Raw genomic sequence first — 20,384 nt, 5'->3', positions numbered from 1 at the left:
AATCTTTTGTGAAATTGAAGAACACACAGACCTAATATGTTTCTCAAAAGTAAATTCACTGTCCAGAATCCCACCTAAAATTTTAAAAGTCAAACAATTCAAACACTTCTTCAAAATAAATTGAACACCGAAAAGTCACCGAAAATCTTAAAAGACTTTCTCAATAAGCCAATCTTTTGTGCAATTGAAGAAGACACAGACCTAATGTGTTTCTCAAAAGTAGATTTGCTGTCGAGAATCACACATAAAATTTTAAGAGTCCTTCAAAGTTAAAGAAACATTATCGATGCTGAGATCCGCATGTTGAGCAGCCCCCATATCACAATTCTCACAACCTAAATATGTTTGCCTGGTCATTTTTGCTAAAATTTAAAAGCTCAAAATAACTTAATTTGCCAACAATCAACTAAAAACTATAATATAAAAATAGGGTGACAAAAAATACAGCTTATTTTTTTCATAATTGATTATACAAATATATTAAATTACAAAAAATTAGTGTAAACACCAAAATAAATTGACAATAGGCCCAATAAAGTCTGCAATACTGGCAAGAAAATATCACAGTGGTTAATACATTGCTAGAGCAGATGAGACTGACAAAGCTATGAATTCAGGAAGTGGCTATGGTGTAAAAATTGCTCATAGAATTATCAATGAAATCTCAACTGGGGCAAAGAAGAAGAGGCATATACCCATCAAAAAGAGAGATGGCTCTGTTACAGCAACAGAAGATGAAAAAAGACATTGTTGGATGTAACACTTTAGTGAGGTTATGAATAGGAGATATGAAGGGAATTATTTGATTGATATATCTGAAGCTGATGATAACCTTGATGTGCCCTTGAATGAATTCAGCGTGTTTGAAGTCGAAGCTATCCTCAAAAAGCTAAAGAGATGGAAAGCCCCGGAATACGATGGGATAACTGGTGAGATGATACTGGCTGAAAATGAAGTGACTCCCAGGCCTGACTGATTGCAATAATTACAGAGGCATAACACTTACGTCAGTAGTTATGATAATATATAGTATGCTTATTCTAAAGAGACTGGAGAGAAAGATTGATGAAAAGCTGAGAGATGAATAAGCAGTATTTAGAAAAGGTAGAAGTTGCACTGACCAAATTTTCATTTTGAGACATGTGGAGCCAGCTGAACATTTGGTGAACTAATCTCTTGGGGAGTGCAAAGAGCATGCCTAAACCATCTCCATCTACCCTTCATCACTCATTCACATATGGCACTTGAGTAATCTCTCTTATAGTTTCATTTCTAATCCTATCCTGCCATTTAACTCCCAAAATCCTTCTGAAGGATTTGTTCTCAAATATACTAAATCTATTGGAGATTACTTCATTGTCATACCATGACTCATGTCCATAGGGTAACACCGATCTCACTAAACTGATATATAGTGTGAGTTTTATGTGTAATTTCAGGCGATCTGATTTCCAAATTTTACTTAACCTAGCCATTGTCTGATTTGCTTTTTCCAATCTTTCAGTACACTCTAATTCTAAAGACCCTGTATTGGAGATCATAGTCCCTAAATATTTAAATGATTCTACCTCATTAATCCTTTCTCCTTCCAATGAAATTTCATCTTCCATTGCATAGTCCGTTCTCATCATCTCTGTTTTTATTCTATTTATCTTCAGCCCAACCTCGTGTGATATTTCATGCATTCTGGTAAACAAGCATTTCTCATCCTGTGGTGTTCTGCTAGCAAGGACATCATCATCAGCATACTCTAGGTCTGCTAAATTCTTATCACCAATCCAGTCCAATCCATTTCTAACATCTCTGACTGTACTACGCATTACAAAATCCATGAGGAGGATAAACAACATAGGTGACAACACATTCCCTTGGAGTACTCTGCTGCTCACTGGAAATTCATTTGAGAAGACTCCATTAACATTACCTTTGCACTTGCTATGCTCATGAACAGACTTAATCAAATTTACATATTTAAGAGGAATTCCACAATTTTTGAGTTTTGTTCAGATGCACCATGTACTAATTTTAGCTAGATCTCTATTAAGGGATTCAGCAACCCAAGATCTATATTCAGGAGATGGAATTGATGCAAAGAGAGTAGCATCATCTGCATATGCAACAAGCTCTTTTTCTAGGCCAAACCACATGTCATGTTTAATAATATGAAAAGTAACGGGTCAAGAACACTACCCTGTGGAACACCAGAAATGACATTCCTATACTCACAATGGTGACCATCAACAACAACTCTTTTAAATATATTACTTAAAAATTCAATAATAATGCCCAGAAACGACCCACCCACTCCCAATTGTTTAAGTTTGAAAACAAGGGCCTCATGATTAACACACTCAAAGGCAGCACTAAAATTAAGGCCAATCATGCGAACTTCCTCACCATAATCGGGATTTCGGTACAGCAATGGAGATGGTAAGACATCAAATGCTCCAAAGCCTTAACAAAATCTAAATTGCAAACTAGGGAACAGATGATTTCCATCAGCAAACCTATTAAGATGTTTTGTCAAAACACTTTAGATAATATGGGAGTTATGGAAATTGGGCGGTAATCAGTTGGACTTGAGCTACCACAAACACATTTACATTGTGGAGTAACATTACCAATTCTCCAACAAGTGCTAAAAGCTCCTCTTCTTGCTAACTTGCACAAAATAACAGATAACTTTGGAGCTAAGAAATCTGCAGTATTTATAAAAAACAAAGGAAAATTATCATTTGGGTATACACCTCTTTAAGCATCAAGGTCCATCAACAGAGCTTTAATTTCACGAGATCAAAAAGCTAAATAAGCCTCAGGAAAACAGGAATGAGGAAGTTCTAGTTTCTCATTACTCTGCTTATTGTCAAACACAGCCAAAGGTGTTGCCTTTTCCTTTGGACAGTGATTGACTGAGCTATATGGTTTAAGTAAAGGAGGAAATTGCATCTAAACCAATGAGTGCAGATTTAAGGGTAGTCCACCACTTACGTTCCTGAGTTGTACCAGAAAGGGTTTCTTCTATGATTAGATGGCATTCCTTTTCAGTTGAAGCATAAACTCTATGAGCAAAAACTCTAAGCTGAGTACAGTTATTCCATGTTAAATCAGATCTGTTAGCCATCCAAAGATGATAGGCCTCCTGCTTCTCCAAATGATATATATATATATATATATATATATATATATATATATATATATATATATATATATATATATATATATATATATATAACAACAAAGGGTAGAGCTTCTGTATGTTATAAAATTAACAGAAAAGCCAGTAGCCATAGATCGAAAATGAGGATGTCCATTAGCATGGTATAATATCCAGAAATGGACTCCCAAGAGTCATTAGGAGGTTCAAAATTGCATTAATAAAAAGCGGTAAACTGGCAATAAACAACACCTGTGAGCTGTGACCCACGTCATATGTTGAAAACAAATTTGTAATATGAAATATTTATGGTACTTTTACACAGATTCTCGATTTTCTCAGAAAGTACTCAAAGTATCGATACTTTAAAATTTATATTGATACTTTTGATAATGGGGTGATATCGGATGTATCGATACTTGGGTATCGAAACACCTAGCAATGGGCCATACAATATATAGTGACAAGACAACTCCCAAGCACCTTCATCAACACCCCCTGATGCTGCATGATGCAATTATAAACCTGACTTACATAACATGTTTACACAAATACCCAAGCCTTCTGTGAACCAGTAATATATACTTCTGCCACCATGTCTGTAATGGCTTCCAATGCGCTAGATCTATTCCCACTACTATATAGCATGTGAACTTTTAACACAGGCTGTGTCTATGATACAGCTCCAATATAGAGTATCCCTTCTCAGCCTTCAACCACCTCAGGTTGAGTGCAGGTTACATCAGTCTCGAATGTTGTTTACTGATACCTCTGACATTGCTATCAATTAATCCCATGTCTCTTTTGCCAGAAGCACAATCTGATTTAACATTTTCTCTGTCGATATATGCTTTGCAATTAGTGTATAACACTCAATACTACCTGCTGGACAATTTTGTCCACTTTTAATGTGCAAGATGACACTTTTGCTTGGGCATCATGCTTCTCCTGAACACTACATCTTTGTTTCTTGCTAGTGGTTTTCACTGCTGTCACAACATTGAGGTGTGGCATCAGCATATGCCCACTAGTGTCTGTACCATCAGCTACTCCTGCCTCATTGAAAATATTTTGCTCCTCTTGCTAAAGGAATGAGGGAAAGCCTACCACAAACTCACATTCTCTCTTCGAATGATTGGCACTTCTAAATACCCTTACACAGTGTATCATATTTTTCAAAATTCTGTAGAATTTCTTGTTTTTTTACATAATGTAAGAAAGCCACTCACTAATCTACTTAGTAATATATGCTCACTCACTATCCCATAGCCCATTGCATCATTCTGACAGGTCTATGTCTCCCATTGATGATGGCTTTGCTCCTTGCTTCCTACTAAAGAACCTGTCTCATAAAACAGCCTTGTTTACATTCTTAATAGTAAAATTTATCATAGTCTCGAATGAGTCATCTACTCTGAGAGACATCCCTCAGTCTCTCGAAAACTGGATGTCAATGGCACTTCTTAACTTTCTTTGCAGATTAATCTGATACTGTAATTAGCAGCTCCATACACCGAGGTATCACGCTAAGTATCAGCCACTCTTCCATTGATCTTTTCCACTCACTGAAGATACCTGTTGCCATGACATACTTGTTTTTTCTCGGAGTAAATAGGTTTGCTATGCGTTTGTCCTGGTGTTGTAATCCTTACATTGGACAGGATGGCTCCTTCTAATTGCCTCTGCAATTGCCTAAAAGTTGATTTCAAGTCTTCCCAAGTAATGACCTCATAAATCTGCTCATTGCACCATGTAGGTTGGTAATGTTATACAAGACTTTCATCAACAAGACGATTTACTAAGGCTAAACGTCAAAAGGGCTACAAGGAGAATGAGGGACAATGTCTCGCCAATAGGTTGGCAGGCAAACATTGGTAGTATGCAGCTGATTCACATGTTCTATCGAGAGATTGCATAAGCAGTGCTATGTAATTAAGAATATATCTTACAATATTGAATATGTAAAACAAATGTTACATTTTCTTTGGTAAAAGTTCTCCTAAGGTATATGAGGATAAAAGGTTTTTCCTAAAAATATAGTCTAAATAACCCTTGGAAACTTTTTGCTTAACAAGTGAACCTAGTTACCTAGATCAATTCTATATGAGAAATCATTTGTTTCCCCCCAACTGGTTCTGATAATGAATATTCCCTAATAGTGATTCAGTGACATGCACCGATAAAATAATTTACGCAAAAGTTCAGTGGTTGTGGGTAAGTCCCTACACCTGCAAGGAGTCCCATATTGATTTCTGGAGTTTCAATATTGAAGAATTACTTTTTCAGTAGCTCAAGATTTGGGGATAATTTAACCCCTAAGAATGTTGGATATTGTTACTGGAAATTTGCCAATACTAACCAAATCCTGGTGCTGTATTGGAATGTTCAAAAATACCCTTTAAATTGTTGACTAATAAAGTGATGATCTTCAGTGACTACGTATCAAAATTACCAAAGATGGAATTCAGTCATTTTTGTACTTGGTGTTATTTTTGTTTTGCTGAGGGTAAGATCAAAGTGATTTTGGTTTTTTATTAAATCATAGATATCTTCTATTTTAATATTTTGGGATAATGTTTTTCTTTCTATTATGGTTTTTCGGTTATGGTTAATGTTGAGAGGAATGGCAAAAGATAATACAAAATTTTATTATAGATAGCAGAAATGTGAGACTGAAAATGCATATGAGCAAAACAAAGATAATGTTCAATGAATATTCAGAGACACAATGACTAAGGGTTATGGATAAAAATCTATACATTATTAATGAATATACATATTTAGGACAGACTGTAAGAGTTTCCTCAGAACATGATACCAAAATTAAAAGGACAAGCTTGAGATGTAGAGCTTTTGGTTAACAAAATAAGATTATGAAACGTAAAGCGCCACAATCTCGACTGAGAAATGTATTTAATCAGATAGCCCTACCAGCATTAACTTGTGCATCAGAAACTTGGAGCTTTACTAAAGCATTAGAACATAAGCTAGTAACAACTCAAAGAGTGATGAAAAGAATAATGATGGGATTAACACTAAGAGACAGACAAAGAGTAACATGGATATGAGAGAAAACTCATTTTGTTTTCCAGAATATTTTCTTTTAATTTTACTCTTGTGCCTTTGGGAAACACTGTCTGTCCTTAGCACATATATTCATCAACAATCTCTAAAGTTCCGTAAATAACTTATTAGTTGTCTCTCTGCATTTTCATTAAAAATTATCTTTGTTTTACTCATTCATTTTGAGTCCTACATTTCTGTTATTTCTATTCAAATCTTCTATCATGTTTTGCAATTCCTCCCATGATTTGCTAAATACATACATACACATATATATATTTTATATATATATATATATATATATATATATATATATATATATATATATATATGGATATATATATATATATATATATATATATGGATATATATATATATATATATATATATATATATATACATATATACACTATATATATATATATATATATATATATACATATATATATATATACTGTATATATATATATATATATATATATATATATATATATATATATATATATATATATATATATTCATATTTATATTTATTTATTTATATATGTATATATATACACACACATATATATATATATATATATATATATATATATATATATATATGTATTTATTTATATATGTATATATATACGTACATATACCAAGGCACTTCCCCCAATTTTGGGGGTAGCCAACATCAAACAAATGAAACAAAAAAGGGGACCTCTCCTCTCTACGTTCCTCCTAGCCTGACAAGGAACTCAACTGAGTTTGGCTGGTACTGCTAGGGTGCCACAGCCCACCCTCCCCCATTATCCACCACAGATGAAGCTTCATAACGCTGAATCCCCTACTGCTGCTACCTCCGCGGTCATCCAAGGCACCGGAGGAAGCAGCAGGGCCTACCGGAACTGCGTCACAATCGCTCGCCATTCATTCCTATTTCTAGCACGCTCTCTCCCCTCTCTCACATCTATCCTCCTATCACCCAGAGCTTTCTTCACTCCATCCATCCACCCAAACCTTGGCCTTCCTCTTGTACTTCTCCCATCAACTCTTACATTCATCACCTTTAGCAGACAGCCATTTTCCATTCTCTCAACATGGCCAAACCACCTCAACACATTCATATCCACTCTAGCTGCTAACTCATTTCTTACACCCGTTCTCACCCTCACTACTTCATTCCTAACCCTATCTACTCGAGATACACCAGCCATACTCCTTAGACACTTCATCTCAAACACATTCAATTTCTCTCTCCCCGTCACTTTCATTCCCCACAACTCCGATCCATACATCACAGTTGGTACAATCACTTTCTCATACAGAACTCTCTTTACATTCATGCCCAACCCTCTATTTTTTTACTACTCCCTTAACTGCCCCCAACACTGCATCCTTCATTCACTCTGTGACGTACATCTGCTTCCACTCCACCATTTGCTGCAACAACAGACCCCAAGTACTTAAACTGATCCATCTCCTCAAGTAACTCTCCATTCAACATGACATTCAACTTCGCACCACCTTCCCTTCTCGTACATCTCATAACCTTACTCTTACCCACATTAACTCTCAACTTCCTTCTCTCACACACCCTTCCAAATTCTGTCACTAATCGACCAAGTTTCTCTTCTGCGTCTGCAACCAGTACAGTATCATCCGCAAACAACAACTGATTTACCTCCCATTCATGGTCATTCTCGTCTACCAGTTTCAATCCTCGTGTCCAAGCACTCGAGCATTCACCTCTCTCACCACTCCATCAACATACAAGTTAAACAACCATGGCGACATCATACATCCTTGTCTCAGCCCCACTCTCACCGTAAACCAATTGCTCACTTCATTTCCTATCCTAACACATGCTTTACTACCTTTGTAGAAACTTTTCACTGCTTGCAACAACCTTCCACCAACTCCATATAGCCTCATCACATTTCACATTGCTTCCCTATCAACTCTATCATACGCTTTCTCCAGATCCATAAACGCAACATACACCTCCTTACCTTTTGCTAAATATTTCTCGCATATCTGCCTAACTGTAAAAATCTGATTCTTGGAACCCTGGAACCCCTACCTCTTCTAAAACCACCCTGTACTTCTAAGATTGTATTCTCTGTTTTATCCTTAATCCTCTTAATCAGTACTCTACCATACACTTTTCCAACTACAGTACACTCAACAAACTAATACCCCTTGAATTACAACACTCATGCACATCTCCCTTACCCTTATATAGTGATACAATACACGCACAAACCCAATCTACTGGTACCATTGATAACACAAAACACATATTAAACAATCTCACCAACCATTCAAGTATAGTCACACCCCCTTCCTTCAACTTCTCAGCTCTCACACCATCCATACCAGAAGCTTTTCCTACTCTGGTTTCATCTAGTGCTCCCCTCACTTCCTCTCTTGTAATCTCTCTCTCATTCTCATCTCCCATTACCAGCACCTCAACACCTGCAACAGTAATTATATCTGCCTCCCTATTATCCTCAACATTCAGTAAAATTTCAAATATTCTGCCCACCTTTTCCTTGCCTCCTCTCCTTTTAACAACCTTCCATTTCCATCTTTCACTGTCTCTTCAATTCTTGAACCAGCCTTCCTTACTCTCTTCACATCTTTCCAAAATTTATTCTTATTCTCTTCATATGAATGACCTAATCCCTGACCCCACCTCAGGTCAGCTGCCCTCTTTGCCTCACTTACCTTGCGCTTTACTTCCACATTTTTCTCTCTATATCTTTCATACTTCTCTACACTATTTCTCTGCAGCCATTCTTCAAAAGCCCTCTTTTTCTCTTCCACTTTTACCTTCACTCCTTCATTCCACCATTCACTGGCCTTCCTCATGTTGCCTCCAACAAACTTCTTGTCACACACATCACTTGCAATTCCAACAAAATTCTATTTAACTAATTTCCACTCCCCCTCTAAATTACCAGTTTCTCTTACTTTCACTTTGTCATATGCCATTTCCAACCTTTCTTGATATTTACTTTTTACCCCCAATTTTATTAGCTCTTCAACCCTCACTAGCCCCCTTTTACATCCACCTACTCTATTCCCCAACTCTTATGCTACAACTAATTTTCCTTCCACCAAAAAAATGATGATCAGACATACCGTTAGCCATACCCTTAAACACGTGCACATCTTTCAATCTTCCAAACATTCTTTTAGTTGTCAACACCTAATCCATTAATGCCCTTTCTACCACTCTTCCATTTGCCAATCTTACCCATGTATACTTGTTTTTTATCTTTCTCTTTGGAAAAGCTAAAACTTATCACCATCTCTTACTCAACACATATCTACCAGTCTCTCACCACTCTCATTTTAACCTGGTACGCCATACTTCCCAATGACACCTTCTATTTCTCTGGCGCCCACTCTAGCATTTAAGTGACCCATGACAACTACGTAATTCCTTCTACCCAGTCCCTCTACACACCTAGTAAATTCATTGCAGAACTCATTCCGCTCTTCTTCATTTTTCTCACTACCTGGCCCATACGCACTGACAAAAGCCCTACATTCCCTACCCAACCTAACCCTTACCCACATTAACCTAGATGATATCTCCTTCCATTCCACTACTTTACCTGTCATCCATTCACTCAGCAATAAAGCCACACCTTCTCTTGCTCTTCCCCCTTCCAACCCCAGACATTTCACCAAACATCACTTCACCTTCCCCTTTTACCTTTAATATATGTGTGTATATATATATATATATATATATATATATATATATATATATATATATATATATATATATATAATAGGGATCTTAGATTTTGTTTCTAAAGCTTCACTCCAAGAGTAATGTAGGCAAATGACTTTTGGGTGGACTCATTGAAATTATAAAGTGAAATAAAGTGAATGAGACTAATCCCAAGAAAAAGAAATAGCACTTATTTACTTGTGCACAAGACATTTTCTCCTAGCTCATGAGTACTTGATATCTGGTGATTATCAATAATTTTGTGAGGATTACTTAATCCTGTGAATATTAGGAAGGAATACCTCTCTTAGGTTAGTGGTGAGATGGTACGTACAACCTTCCCAAGATTCTTGGAGCGTATCTTATACATAACTCCAGTAGTATTTCTAGATTATTTTGGAAGGTGGTCTTTTGCAAAATATCTAATTGCTTTCTGTTTTATGTTTTTTATGCAGTTCCATATTTTTTTTTCATTCTATAAGTCTAGGAAATGATATCACCATCAATGACCTTCATGTAACAATGCCAGAGAAATCTATACCAATCAATCTAATGCTCATAGAAAGCTTCATTCTGGGATAATGACACAAGCAATACTTACTCATAAAACTCACATGACAGTATAACAACAAAAGAGATACCTTGTTCGATATTGGGAATACACAGACATGTCCTCTTCATACAAATGAGATTGCATAGTATGGAAATATAATAAGGGATGTTTCTAATTACTGATTTTGAATTAATAGATCATGAACAAGCATGAATTCTACGTAAAAGAATTTTCATTTTATCTAGAAAAAAAAAGAAAAAAAAACAGGCTTAATGAAGGACTCATCGGGGATCAAAGCTATTTTTTTTTTTTTTTTTTTACAGATTTGAAACAAATCATATTAAGAACATTTAAGGAAAATTGATGCAGAAAATTTTTCACAAATATACATTTATTCTTATGACGGAGAGAGAGAGAGAGAGAGAGAGAGAGAGAGAGAGAGAGAGAGAGAGAGAGAGAGAGAGAGAGAGAGAGAGTTGTTATTGTTACTAGATGGTTTACCTAGACCACTGAGTCAGGGTTTCAGACTTTTTCACAGTGAGAGAGAGAGAGAGAGAGAGAGAGAGAGAGAGAGAATGCATATTTCTGGCAGTAATTTGAAGAAAACAAAAGATGAAATTCGTCCCAATATTCAGCGTTTCCATTTAAGCTTCTGGGCTGCTTCGCCAACACCTCACCACCGTGCGTCATGGGCCATAGCTACTCAGTTGCGGAAATCCATCTGCCTCGCTGATGTCACCGGCAGATTTGACCAAAAATGGTTGAAAAACATTGATTTATTTACGGCAGTAGATTTACTTTTGTGGTTAACATGGAGAAATAGGCATAAAATAATGTGATGCATTTGGGAAATAACTTATATTAGGAGGTAAAAATTGGTTCCCCTTTAACCACCGACAATAACATTAAAACTATACTGACACCTAATATTTCCTCAAGATCTTTTCCTTGCATAATTTCTGTCATTATTTCTTGTCATTACCCAAGACTCCACTAAAAAACTATTGTTCAAAGATTATGACCAATGGATTACTTAGGGTAATTTTTGTGATTGATGAGTAGCTATTGTAAGATGGATTTTGGTGCTGGAATTTTTATTCTTTCCTTGACAAATATTCATTCCAGTTCTATTTCATACTATTTTTTTGTAGTATATGTGGAATAACATTATTTCCCTCATTCCTATAGAGAACTGTAGCCTACAGTGTGTACTGCATTACATACACAGTGAACAGTCTGTAGGGTCCTTTTCAGTATCCTTACAGCCCCTGCTGTGTTTCTTTCTGTTATTTACTTTGATTTCATTTCCTTTCCTTTCCCTTCCTTTGTTTGTTTCTCTAACACTCCCTTTGCTTTCTCTGCCTTCCATCCCCTCTCTCTCTCTCTCTCCCTTCCTTTCCTTTCAACTTTGTAGCATCTAGAAACATATTCATTGGGCTGGCTCTAAAGGTTTCAATATTTACCTGTCTAGTTTAGCAGATTTTCTTTAATAAGAAAGCTTGTTGTTCTTGGCAATTCCTAAACCATAACTTAAAATATAAATGCAGCATGCATGTCGCAAATAATACAGATTTTTTTAAAATATAGATAACAAAATAAATAGTTTATACCAAACAAAAATATAAATATCTTGCAGGAAGGTAAATGAAAGCACATCTTAAAATCTAGAGAAAATCAAATCAACACTCACTTGCTGCTCATTATCCTGAATGCTTAACCTTCCTGGACTGGAATCCCTAATGAGTTCAACAGGTCCAGTACTATTTCCAGTTCCAGGAATCATAGCAGACGGTGACCCCACATTAGTTAATCCTGACCAAGTTCCACTATTTCCCTTAGATCCACGGCTGTTGGAAGAACTGCTGCCATTCCCAGTTGATATAGATAAGTTTCCCCCAGAAACCCCTCCCCCTCCGCTAGACCGTCTACTACTGTTGCTTGTACTGCTACTGCCACTACGTCCTGTAAAACAGATTTCTGTTAATTTGTTTGAAGCATATAATCACCAATATTCTTTGCAGGTTAGGTATCTAGCAATCTTCTAAATAGCAAAGTACAGTAATAGTAAGTGATGGCAAAACCTTGAATAATTTATAGCTTTCAAATGTTGTTCATTAATTTAATATTCTGTGGAGATTTCTGTGGTAAAATTGAAAAAGCATACAATTTTTTAAAGGTTTTAAAGGTTGCTCATGAATGGCAGAGGCAAGGGACAGTGACATTGTCCTATCAAGCAGGACAATGTCCTAGAGACTGACCATATATCATATGATCAGCGCCCAAGCCCCCTCTCCCCAAGCTAGGAGCAGGGAGGGCTAGGCAGCGGCTGCTGATTACTCAGCAGATAGACCTATTGGCTCCCCCAAACCCCCCAACCTTAGCTCACAAAGATGGTAAGGTTGCAGACACTAAAGGCACTAACGAGTCTGAGCGGGACTCGAACCCCCGTCTGGCAAACACCAAACAGAGACTTTACCAATCAGGCCACAACAACCCTAAATATTGTCAAGAAACGGCAAGTTTTCTGTACAATAAAAATATCAAATGTATGCAAATAATGTACTTAATAACAATTATTCCTTTACTTTATTGATGAATACATGACTATTGACTAGTTATTTGTGAACATTACTGTACATGACAAACCAGAAGCGACAAAATTTGTTTGGAACCCACAAATTCACACATGACTAACCTTATTTGGTAACTTCTGCCTAATCCAAAACACATCCAGTTTCTTTCTTACTTTATAAAATATATGAGAAAACCTGACCAGCAATGTTTTACAATGCTGTACAGTGAATTGTTGATTCATAATTGCTTATTAAAAAAGGGATTTTGACGAAGGAAAAATCTATTTCTGGGGAGAGACCTGTGTCGCCCGGTGAAAAGGTCATTCTTGTCACTTTTCTGATATAAATAACTTCCAAATATACCAGAGAAAGTTAAAGCATGGAATGCAGAGGTTACTACCCTCGCGTGAGCACCCCTAAGGGCGTTGTGTATAAAGACAGGGCGTGTGAAAATCACTATTCACAGGTCGTCTTCCATTATAAATATATACTTATCACACTGCAATGACTTAAAACTAAATTCAAGGAAATGAATCTTGATCAGGAATGCTATAGTTATTAACATAAAAAAATGAATCTTAATCATTAAATTTATTATTTCAATACAGTACTTATCTTTTAGTCATCATGCTAAACTAATCAAAGCCACTGGCTTCCCAAACTTGAAACAGAAAAAAGGAGGAGTACAAAAACTTGATCTCTCTCCTCCCAGTGATGACTAGTTGTACCATTGAATAAAAAACATTAATATCCTAAGATCAGTTATAACGTTAAAATAGATTTACCATGTATAAACTATTATGTCAACCTGTTCACTGCTAGTTTGAAAATCTGAAGTTCCACCGAATCAACTTGCCTGATTAGGAAGATCATTCTACAATAATGTCATAGCTGGAACAAAACTACTAGAATGCTGTGTAGTATTGACCCTTATGATGGAGAAGGCAAGACTGTCAAAACTGACTACATACCTACTACTATGTACAGTCTAGAAAGATGTGAATGCAAAGGATGGTCAGAATTATGAAAAATCTTATGCAAAGAACTAACTGAATGACAGTGCTAAAGATTATCATCTATATCAGGAATAAAAAATCCAAAAGATCATAAGTTTCTGTCCAAAAAATTAAGATGAGAGCCAGTAGCTGACGACCAGACAGAAGACCAACACTTAAAATAAGGTGGAATGAAAGAATTAAAATTTTTCTGCTAATAGATTGATCATCATAAACATTACTTTAATATTCAATTGTCTGTATATTTGTAATGCACCCAATGTCTGTTAATGACATAAGGATAATTAGCTTAAAGCAATCCGCCGACCTCCAAGGGTCAGGGAAGCAGTGACATGCCCTTAAAATAAATATAAACACCAGCCTTAGCTACAGGCAAGGCAAATATAAGTGTGAAGTGTATGGGCGACCTCCGGTGAAGCCGGAGCTCCGGTGAGGCCGGAGCGTAATGAAATGTCCTGAATAAAGGAGCCTTAGCTAATTAGCTAAGGCAACTATAAGTGTGAAGTGTTTGGGCGACCTCCGGTGACGCCGGAGGATAATGAGATGCCCTGAATAATTCAATTGTGGCTAATAATTCAATTGTGAAAGATAAAAAGCTAAGCCGCAGCTAAAGACTAAAGCTTAGATTATAGTAAAGCGTATTTACGATCTCCGGTGAGGCCGGAGGGAGAAGAAAGGTCCTGAATAATTATTGTGAATAACAAACACAGTTGTAATAACAAAGGCTATTGTGGATATGGCCTTGGCCTGAGACCGAAGTAAGGGCCACCGGAGGGTCGTATCTAAACAATATGAAGCCCGTCCCATGTAGTAAACAATATAAATATAACAATAGAACGAAAGTTATTGAGAATCCCTCATGGTGGAGTATAACTCAAGGCGGAGTGGAAAACGTTCATAACTACTCCCGAGCCGTAACGGGGAGAGGACGAAACACGGACCAAAATAACGCTAACAATTGAAAAGTCACGAAAAATAAATAACTCGTCAGTTAACATCCAACCAGAGGGGGAGAGGTGAGGGAGGGAGAACCCGCTGAACGCACAAAACGGAAAACGGGAAATCCGCTCCCCCACCGGAGCTAAGAAAGAAAACGAGAGAAAGGGGTAACTCGTGACTGCGAACAGAAAACGGGGACCCCAAGCTCTCGCTCTCTTAAAGACAAAAACAGGACTAAAAAACACACAACACTATTATAAACTTATAAAATAAACCTGTACATCCATAAAACACTACGATCGAAGAATAGCAACTGCTAAAACTTAAAATAAATAGCACAGTCGAGTGACGAACGCCTCGGAGGGGCGGGTACTAAACAAATACAAAGCTAAATCGCTATCTTGTTCGTAGGCTGGACTTACTAGCAAAAAGTACCATGAGTATAAATACACAAAAAAAAATAAAAATAAAAATAATAACGGTTCTAAAGGCATAAGGCCAGGGACTTAACCAAGAACCTAAGTGACAGAGTACTAAACGGGCAGACAAAGATGAATTCCCAAACAGTGAACAAACAATGGCCGCCATGAAAGGCCAGATGGGAATAATAAAACAGACTATACTGGATATAAAACAAAAGCCCGGTACAATAAAATACTATCAAAACAAACTATGGTACTTAACATTGGAATGTGTGAAGATGGAGCTTCGGACATGACAAAATAAATCCACGATTGATAAAAAAGACCGAGAGCACAACAAAACAATTCAACACTTTGTATTCCAAAAAGAAGGATGCTGTTCAGATGGCGCTCGCGTCGTGTCGTGGGTGGTGCGGCGATGGGGGTGTGTCTAGTGCCTCTGTATCGGCCCATCCCTTTGACGAAGGAATTAACTAAATGGAAGACAACCTGTGAATAGTGGATTTCACGCGCCTTTGCTTTATACACGACACCCAAAAGGTGCTCGCGCGAGGGTTGTAACCTCAGCATTCCATGCTTTTATCTTTCTCTGGTATAATTGGAAGGTTTTATCAGAAAAGATATACAAGAAGGACTTTTCACCGGGCGCCACAGGTCTCTCCCCAGAAATAGATTTTTCCTTCGTCAAAATCCCTTTTTTGTCAATTGAAGAGAAAACAGGCCGAATGATTTTTTTTTTCAAAAGTAAATTTGCAATTCAGAATCACACTTAAAATCTTAAAGGAGTTGTATATAGTTAATGGAAAATTATCAGTGCTGAGCTCTGGATGTTCAGGAGCCACTATCCTCGACATACCTATACAGTAATAACTTGAGATACCCCTCCAGCCCATGGATCAACAAGTTATTTCCAGCGTTAAAAAACTTTACTCGAAGTATTTGTTAAAGAAATGCTTCGATATTACAGACAACACCAATCTCACCTTTCAGGAACTTTGGAAGGAACATTTCAACATCGTGCATTGTTTGAAAATTATTGACGATGCATGGCAGGGTGTCACAAGACGAACTCTTAATTCAGCATGGAAGAAATTGTGGTCAGCTTCTGTCACTTAGAGGGGCTTTGAAGGGTTTGATACGACAGACCCTGATGACCCCAAACCTGTTGTGATGGATGAAATCGTGTCTCTTGGAAAGTCCATGGGGCTGGAGGTAGACGAGGAAGACGTGAACGACCTTGTCGAGGAGCATCAGGAAGAGCTCACGACACAGGAATTGATCGAGCTCCAGGACATACAATATTTAGAGGTGTTGCAGGAGCTCAGTAGCAAGGAGGAGGTGGAAGATGAGGGCCGCCTTTCTACGGCAGAAATCAAAGACATGTTAGCGAAGTGGCAGGAGTTTTCTAATTCTATGGAAAAGAGGCACCTGGACAAGTTGGCGATTGGTCGTGCGTTAGCCTTGTGTGACGACACTTGCGTGCGTCATTTTCGCAGCATTTTGAAGGGGAGACAAAAGCAAACTTCCCTAGATAGGTTCCTTTTAAAAAGGTCGTCAAAAAGTGCAGGTGAAAGCGATGCAAAAAGAGCCAAGCCGGAAGAAGAAAAGTAAAATAATGAAAATGAAAACAAAATGTAGAATTAAGTTTAGTGTAACGTAAGATTAACATTTTATTTCTAAGTGTGTGTACTGTAAACTAATTTCATTTAACTTGAATTCAAAGTTGAATTTTATTATAGTTGAATTTAAAGTTAAGGTTATGTTACGTAGTGTTACAAAAGTGTTGCGTACCGAACATGTTGCCGTCAAGTCTCCCTCCTTCTCCTCCGCACACACCGCCGTTAGCTGCTACCATCTGTCTCGAAGGTAAGAACTCCATAATGTTACATTTCATAACCAGTTCATAGCTATTCGTTATTTTGTTAGCGTAGGATGTTGAATACAACCATTAAAAACTTGTTTTTTCTGTGTAATATACTGTTTTTAGGGTTTTTTTCAGAGGGTGGGAACGGATTAATTTGTTTTTAGTTATTTTATATGAGAAAAATTCATCTGAGATACGAGCAAATTGAAATACGAGCTCAGTCCCGGAACGGATTAAACTCGTACCTCAAGGTATTACTGTAATAGTAGTTGTTGAAGAGCACTATAGTGACTATATGAACATAATATCTGGTGGTTTTTATAGTAGTGTGAGGGCCCCTTACTTTTCATATCATATATAACCTACATGATATGCAGTTTGGCTTTGAAAATCAACTTTCTGGGCTCGAACCTGTGCCGCCCAGTGAATAAGCTCCATTTAAGCACTTATTCTTAGGTAATTTACTGCTAAATATACCAGAGAAAAAATGTAAAGGAGTGCTAGGTTAACTAGCTCGCTCACCTATTGGTGTCGGTATAAAATTGGGCGTATATTCCAGAGGTCCCGCACTATTTAGATTAATCCACGACAGAGAACCCCAATAGAGGAGAGCCGTTCAACCTCACTCGGTACTACTACAATGCATCCGCTCAGAACCCAACTCCTTTTAGCACAACGTTCAAAGTAACCCGCTTTTTTTCTGGTGCTCTCGCTTTTGGATATTTTCTAGTGAATTATGGCTTCTTCGTCGGTTTCCCAGGAGACACCGTCTAAGTTAAGTACCAAGCTGGATTTTACTGTGTTTTGAGCAACCTAGATCGTTTAATATTTATATTATAGGAGTTTATTCTCTTCGTTCATACCGATCTTGCTTGATTTCACTACAGTTGGTACTCCTGTTTTTGAGAGCTTTTAATTTTCACTTGCGGTGTTACTATGTGTATTATTTTTATTATCAAATATTATTTGTTATTGTGAATATTCATTATTTAGCGTTTAGAATCCTCGTGGTTCAAATTTTGGGCCGATATCATTTACGTATCGCTATGGCTGCCGACCGTGCTAAGGCGGCAATGTTATTTTAGCCATCAGGTGTGTCTTTTGTGATTTAATTATTTATGTTGCATGCCTTGCCCAAAAATTTTCAATGTGTTTATTCATATATTTAACGCTATTATTATTATTATAATGAATATTTGTGCCATTACTCCGTTTGATCTGTCTGATTGGGGATCGTCAGTTGGTAGCCCTGCTGCCTCGTATCACGTGATCCTCCCCCACGCTCCCCCTCTAGCTAGGTGGGAGGCTTGACTTCTCCCCCCTCCACTAAGGGACCGTTGCCTTCCCTCCTTTTAGAGGGGGTAGTTAAGTGTTTATGGACTTTGTCCTCCGGGTGGCCCGGCGGTTTAGTCTCTGTCTAGTCTGGTTGGCCACCGGTCTACAGAGTTGGATCCCGGTGTACCCTATTTTATATTCACTTTTCATTCTGGCTTATGTTATACGAAACCCTCCGGGTTCGATTGGCAGTTCTTAGTTACAGTTCCGCCCCCCTATTATTTTATAACATTTCCTATGATGATTATATATGACAGATCACTACCCCGGAGTCCCTAAAGGAATTGGTATTGAATATACCTTTATTTCCCGGCCCGGGGTCTACCCCACCCCGGGAAATCAGACACTATGTGTCTTAATTCCTTGTTTTTGCATCCTTTTTTATGCTCCCGGCTTGACCGGAATGGATGGCTATACTTTAGTTTCAAGTTAGACTTATGTTTAGGCCCGGGACCCCCGGTCCCGCCCCTATGTAAGAATATTATAGTTAAGCTCTAACCTTGCGTTAGACCTATGTTAGGCCCGGGTCCTCCGGACCCGCCCCTAAAAAAAAAAAAAAAAAAAAAAAAAAAAAAAAAAAAAAAAAAAAAAAAATTTATTTTATTTTTTACAGTCTAATCTTGTGTTAGACCTATTTTAGGCCCTACTTAAAAGAATAGTATAGTTAAACTCTATTCTTGTGTTAGACCTATGTTAGGCCACTTATAGAATAGTAGTTAGGCTCTAATCTTGTGTTAGACCTATGTTAGGCCCGGGTCCTCCAGACCCGCCCCTAATTAAGAGAATTACAGTTTCTCATATACTATTCTTTTTACAGATGGTGCATTGTCTGACGCCGGCCTGTGCAGCTGTTCTGCACCAGCCTTGTGGCCACTCCGTCTGCCGATCTCACGCCCCTTGTGGGGTTCAACTGGAAGACGTTGTGGTATGGCACCCGGATAACTGTGTGATTTGCTTCGACCTCATCACTACCCTTGGTTCTGACTCGGTGAGTCCCGTTGGCTATATTGCCTTCTTATTTTATTTACTATTAGTAAGATATCTATGGTCTTGAAGGACCATTGGGAGTTTCCCTTTTATAATTCCCACTATTATTTCAGGCATCCCCGGAGCAAAAGTCTGCGGCTCGGGCCACACTGAAGGTGTGGGTTGGTGGTTTTGCCCGGAATGTAAAGTCTAAGCGGCCGTACGTCCTATCTGAGGACTACTGCACCATGGTTTACCCCAACGCCAAGTCTTCAGCTGCTGTGGCTAGGCATGTGGCAGCTCCCATCATTGCCCACATTGATGCCACTATAACGGGTCTCATCGACCCAGAGCAAGATCCATCGGACGCCCCCGGAGGTCTGGAGGACAATGTTGCCTCCATGAACCTGGACGTCGAACCAATGTTGCTAGACGAGCCGGATACAGGTAGGGTGGTAAGTGAGGCAGGTGTGTCCGGCGCTGAGATTCCTATCCTCAGCCCCGCTCTTTCTTCTTCTTCTGATCGCTCTTCCTTTCTTGGATTTTCTGGGGACCGTGATTCGTCTCAACGTTCATACCCGGTTCCCCCTAAGGATAAGTCTACTTCAAGGACCTTACCCAAAGCTCGCAAGCCTCACAAGACTTCTCATGGCTCTAAACCTGGTACAAACCCGTCTTCAAAGACCTCTGGTTCCTCCTCTAAGTCTCACGACCCGGGAGTTCCTTCCGCCCCTCCTGCTGCTAGCCCGGGCCTTTCCGAATCAGC

At 38.0% G+C, this 20,384-nt stretch overlaps 1 protein-coding gene and 1 long non-coding RNA gene across 6 annotated transcripts in view; one reads left to right on the top strand and one right to left on the bottom strand.

The window, feature by feature from the left end:
* LOC137629548 (zinc finger protein ubi-d4 B-like) overlaps nt 1-20,384 on the bottom strand; it is a 261,108-nt gene that overhangs the window by 63,055 nt on the left and 177,669 nt on the right. For all 5 annotated transcript variants that reach the window (XM_068360970.1, XM_068360969.1, XM_068360971.1 and 2 more), the window contains one exon: nt 12,194-12,465. In XM_068360970.1, coding sequence (XP_068217071.1) covers nt 12,194-12,465 — 272 coding nt within the window. The remainder of the gene's footprint in view (nt 1-12,193; nt 12,466-20,384) is intronic.
* Nucleotides 1-20,384, top strand: part of LOC137629550 (uncharacterized) — a 215,658-nt gene that overhangs the window by 140,620 nt on the left and 54,654 nt on the right. The gene's annotated exons all lie outside the window — the stretch shown is intronic.

Source organism: Palaemon carinicauda, chromosome 37 (genome assembly GCF_036898095.1).
Source record: "Palaemon carinicauda isolate YSFRI2023 chromosome 37, ASM3689809v2, whole genome shotgun sequence".
NCBI classification, from domain to species: domain Eukaryota; kingdom Metazoa; phylum Arthropoda; class Malacostraca; order Decapoda; family Palaemonidae; genus Palaemon; species Palaemon carinicauda.
The sequence above is the reverse complement of the archived record's forward strand: the minus strand, read 5'-3'. Positions and strand labels throughout refer to the sequence as shown.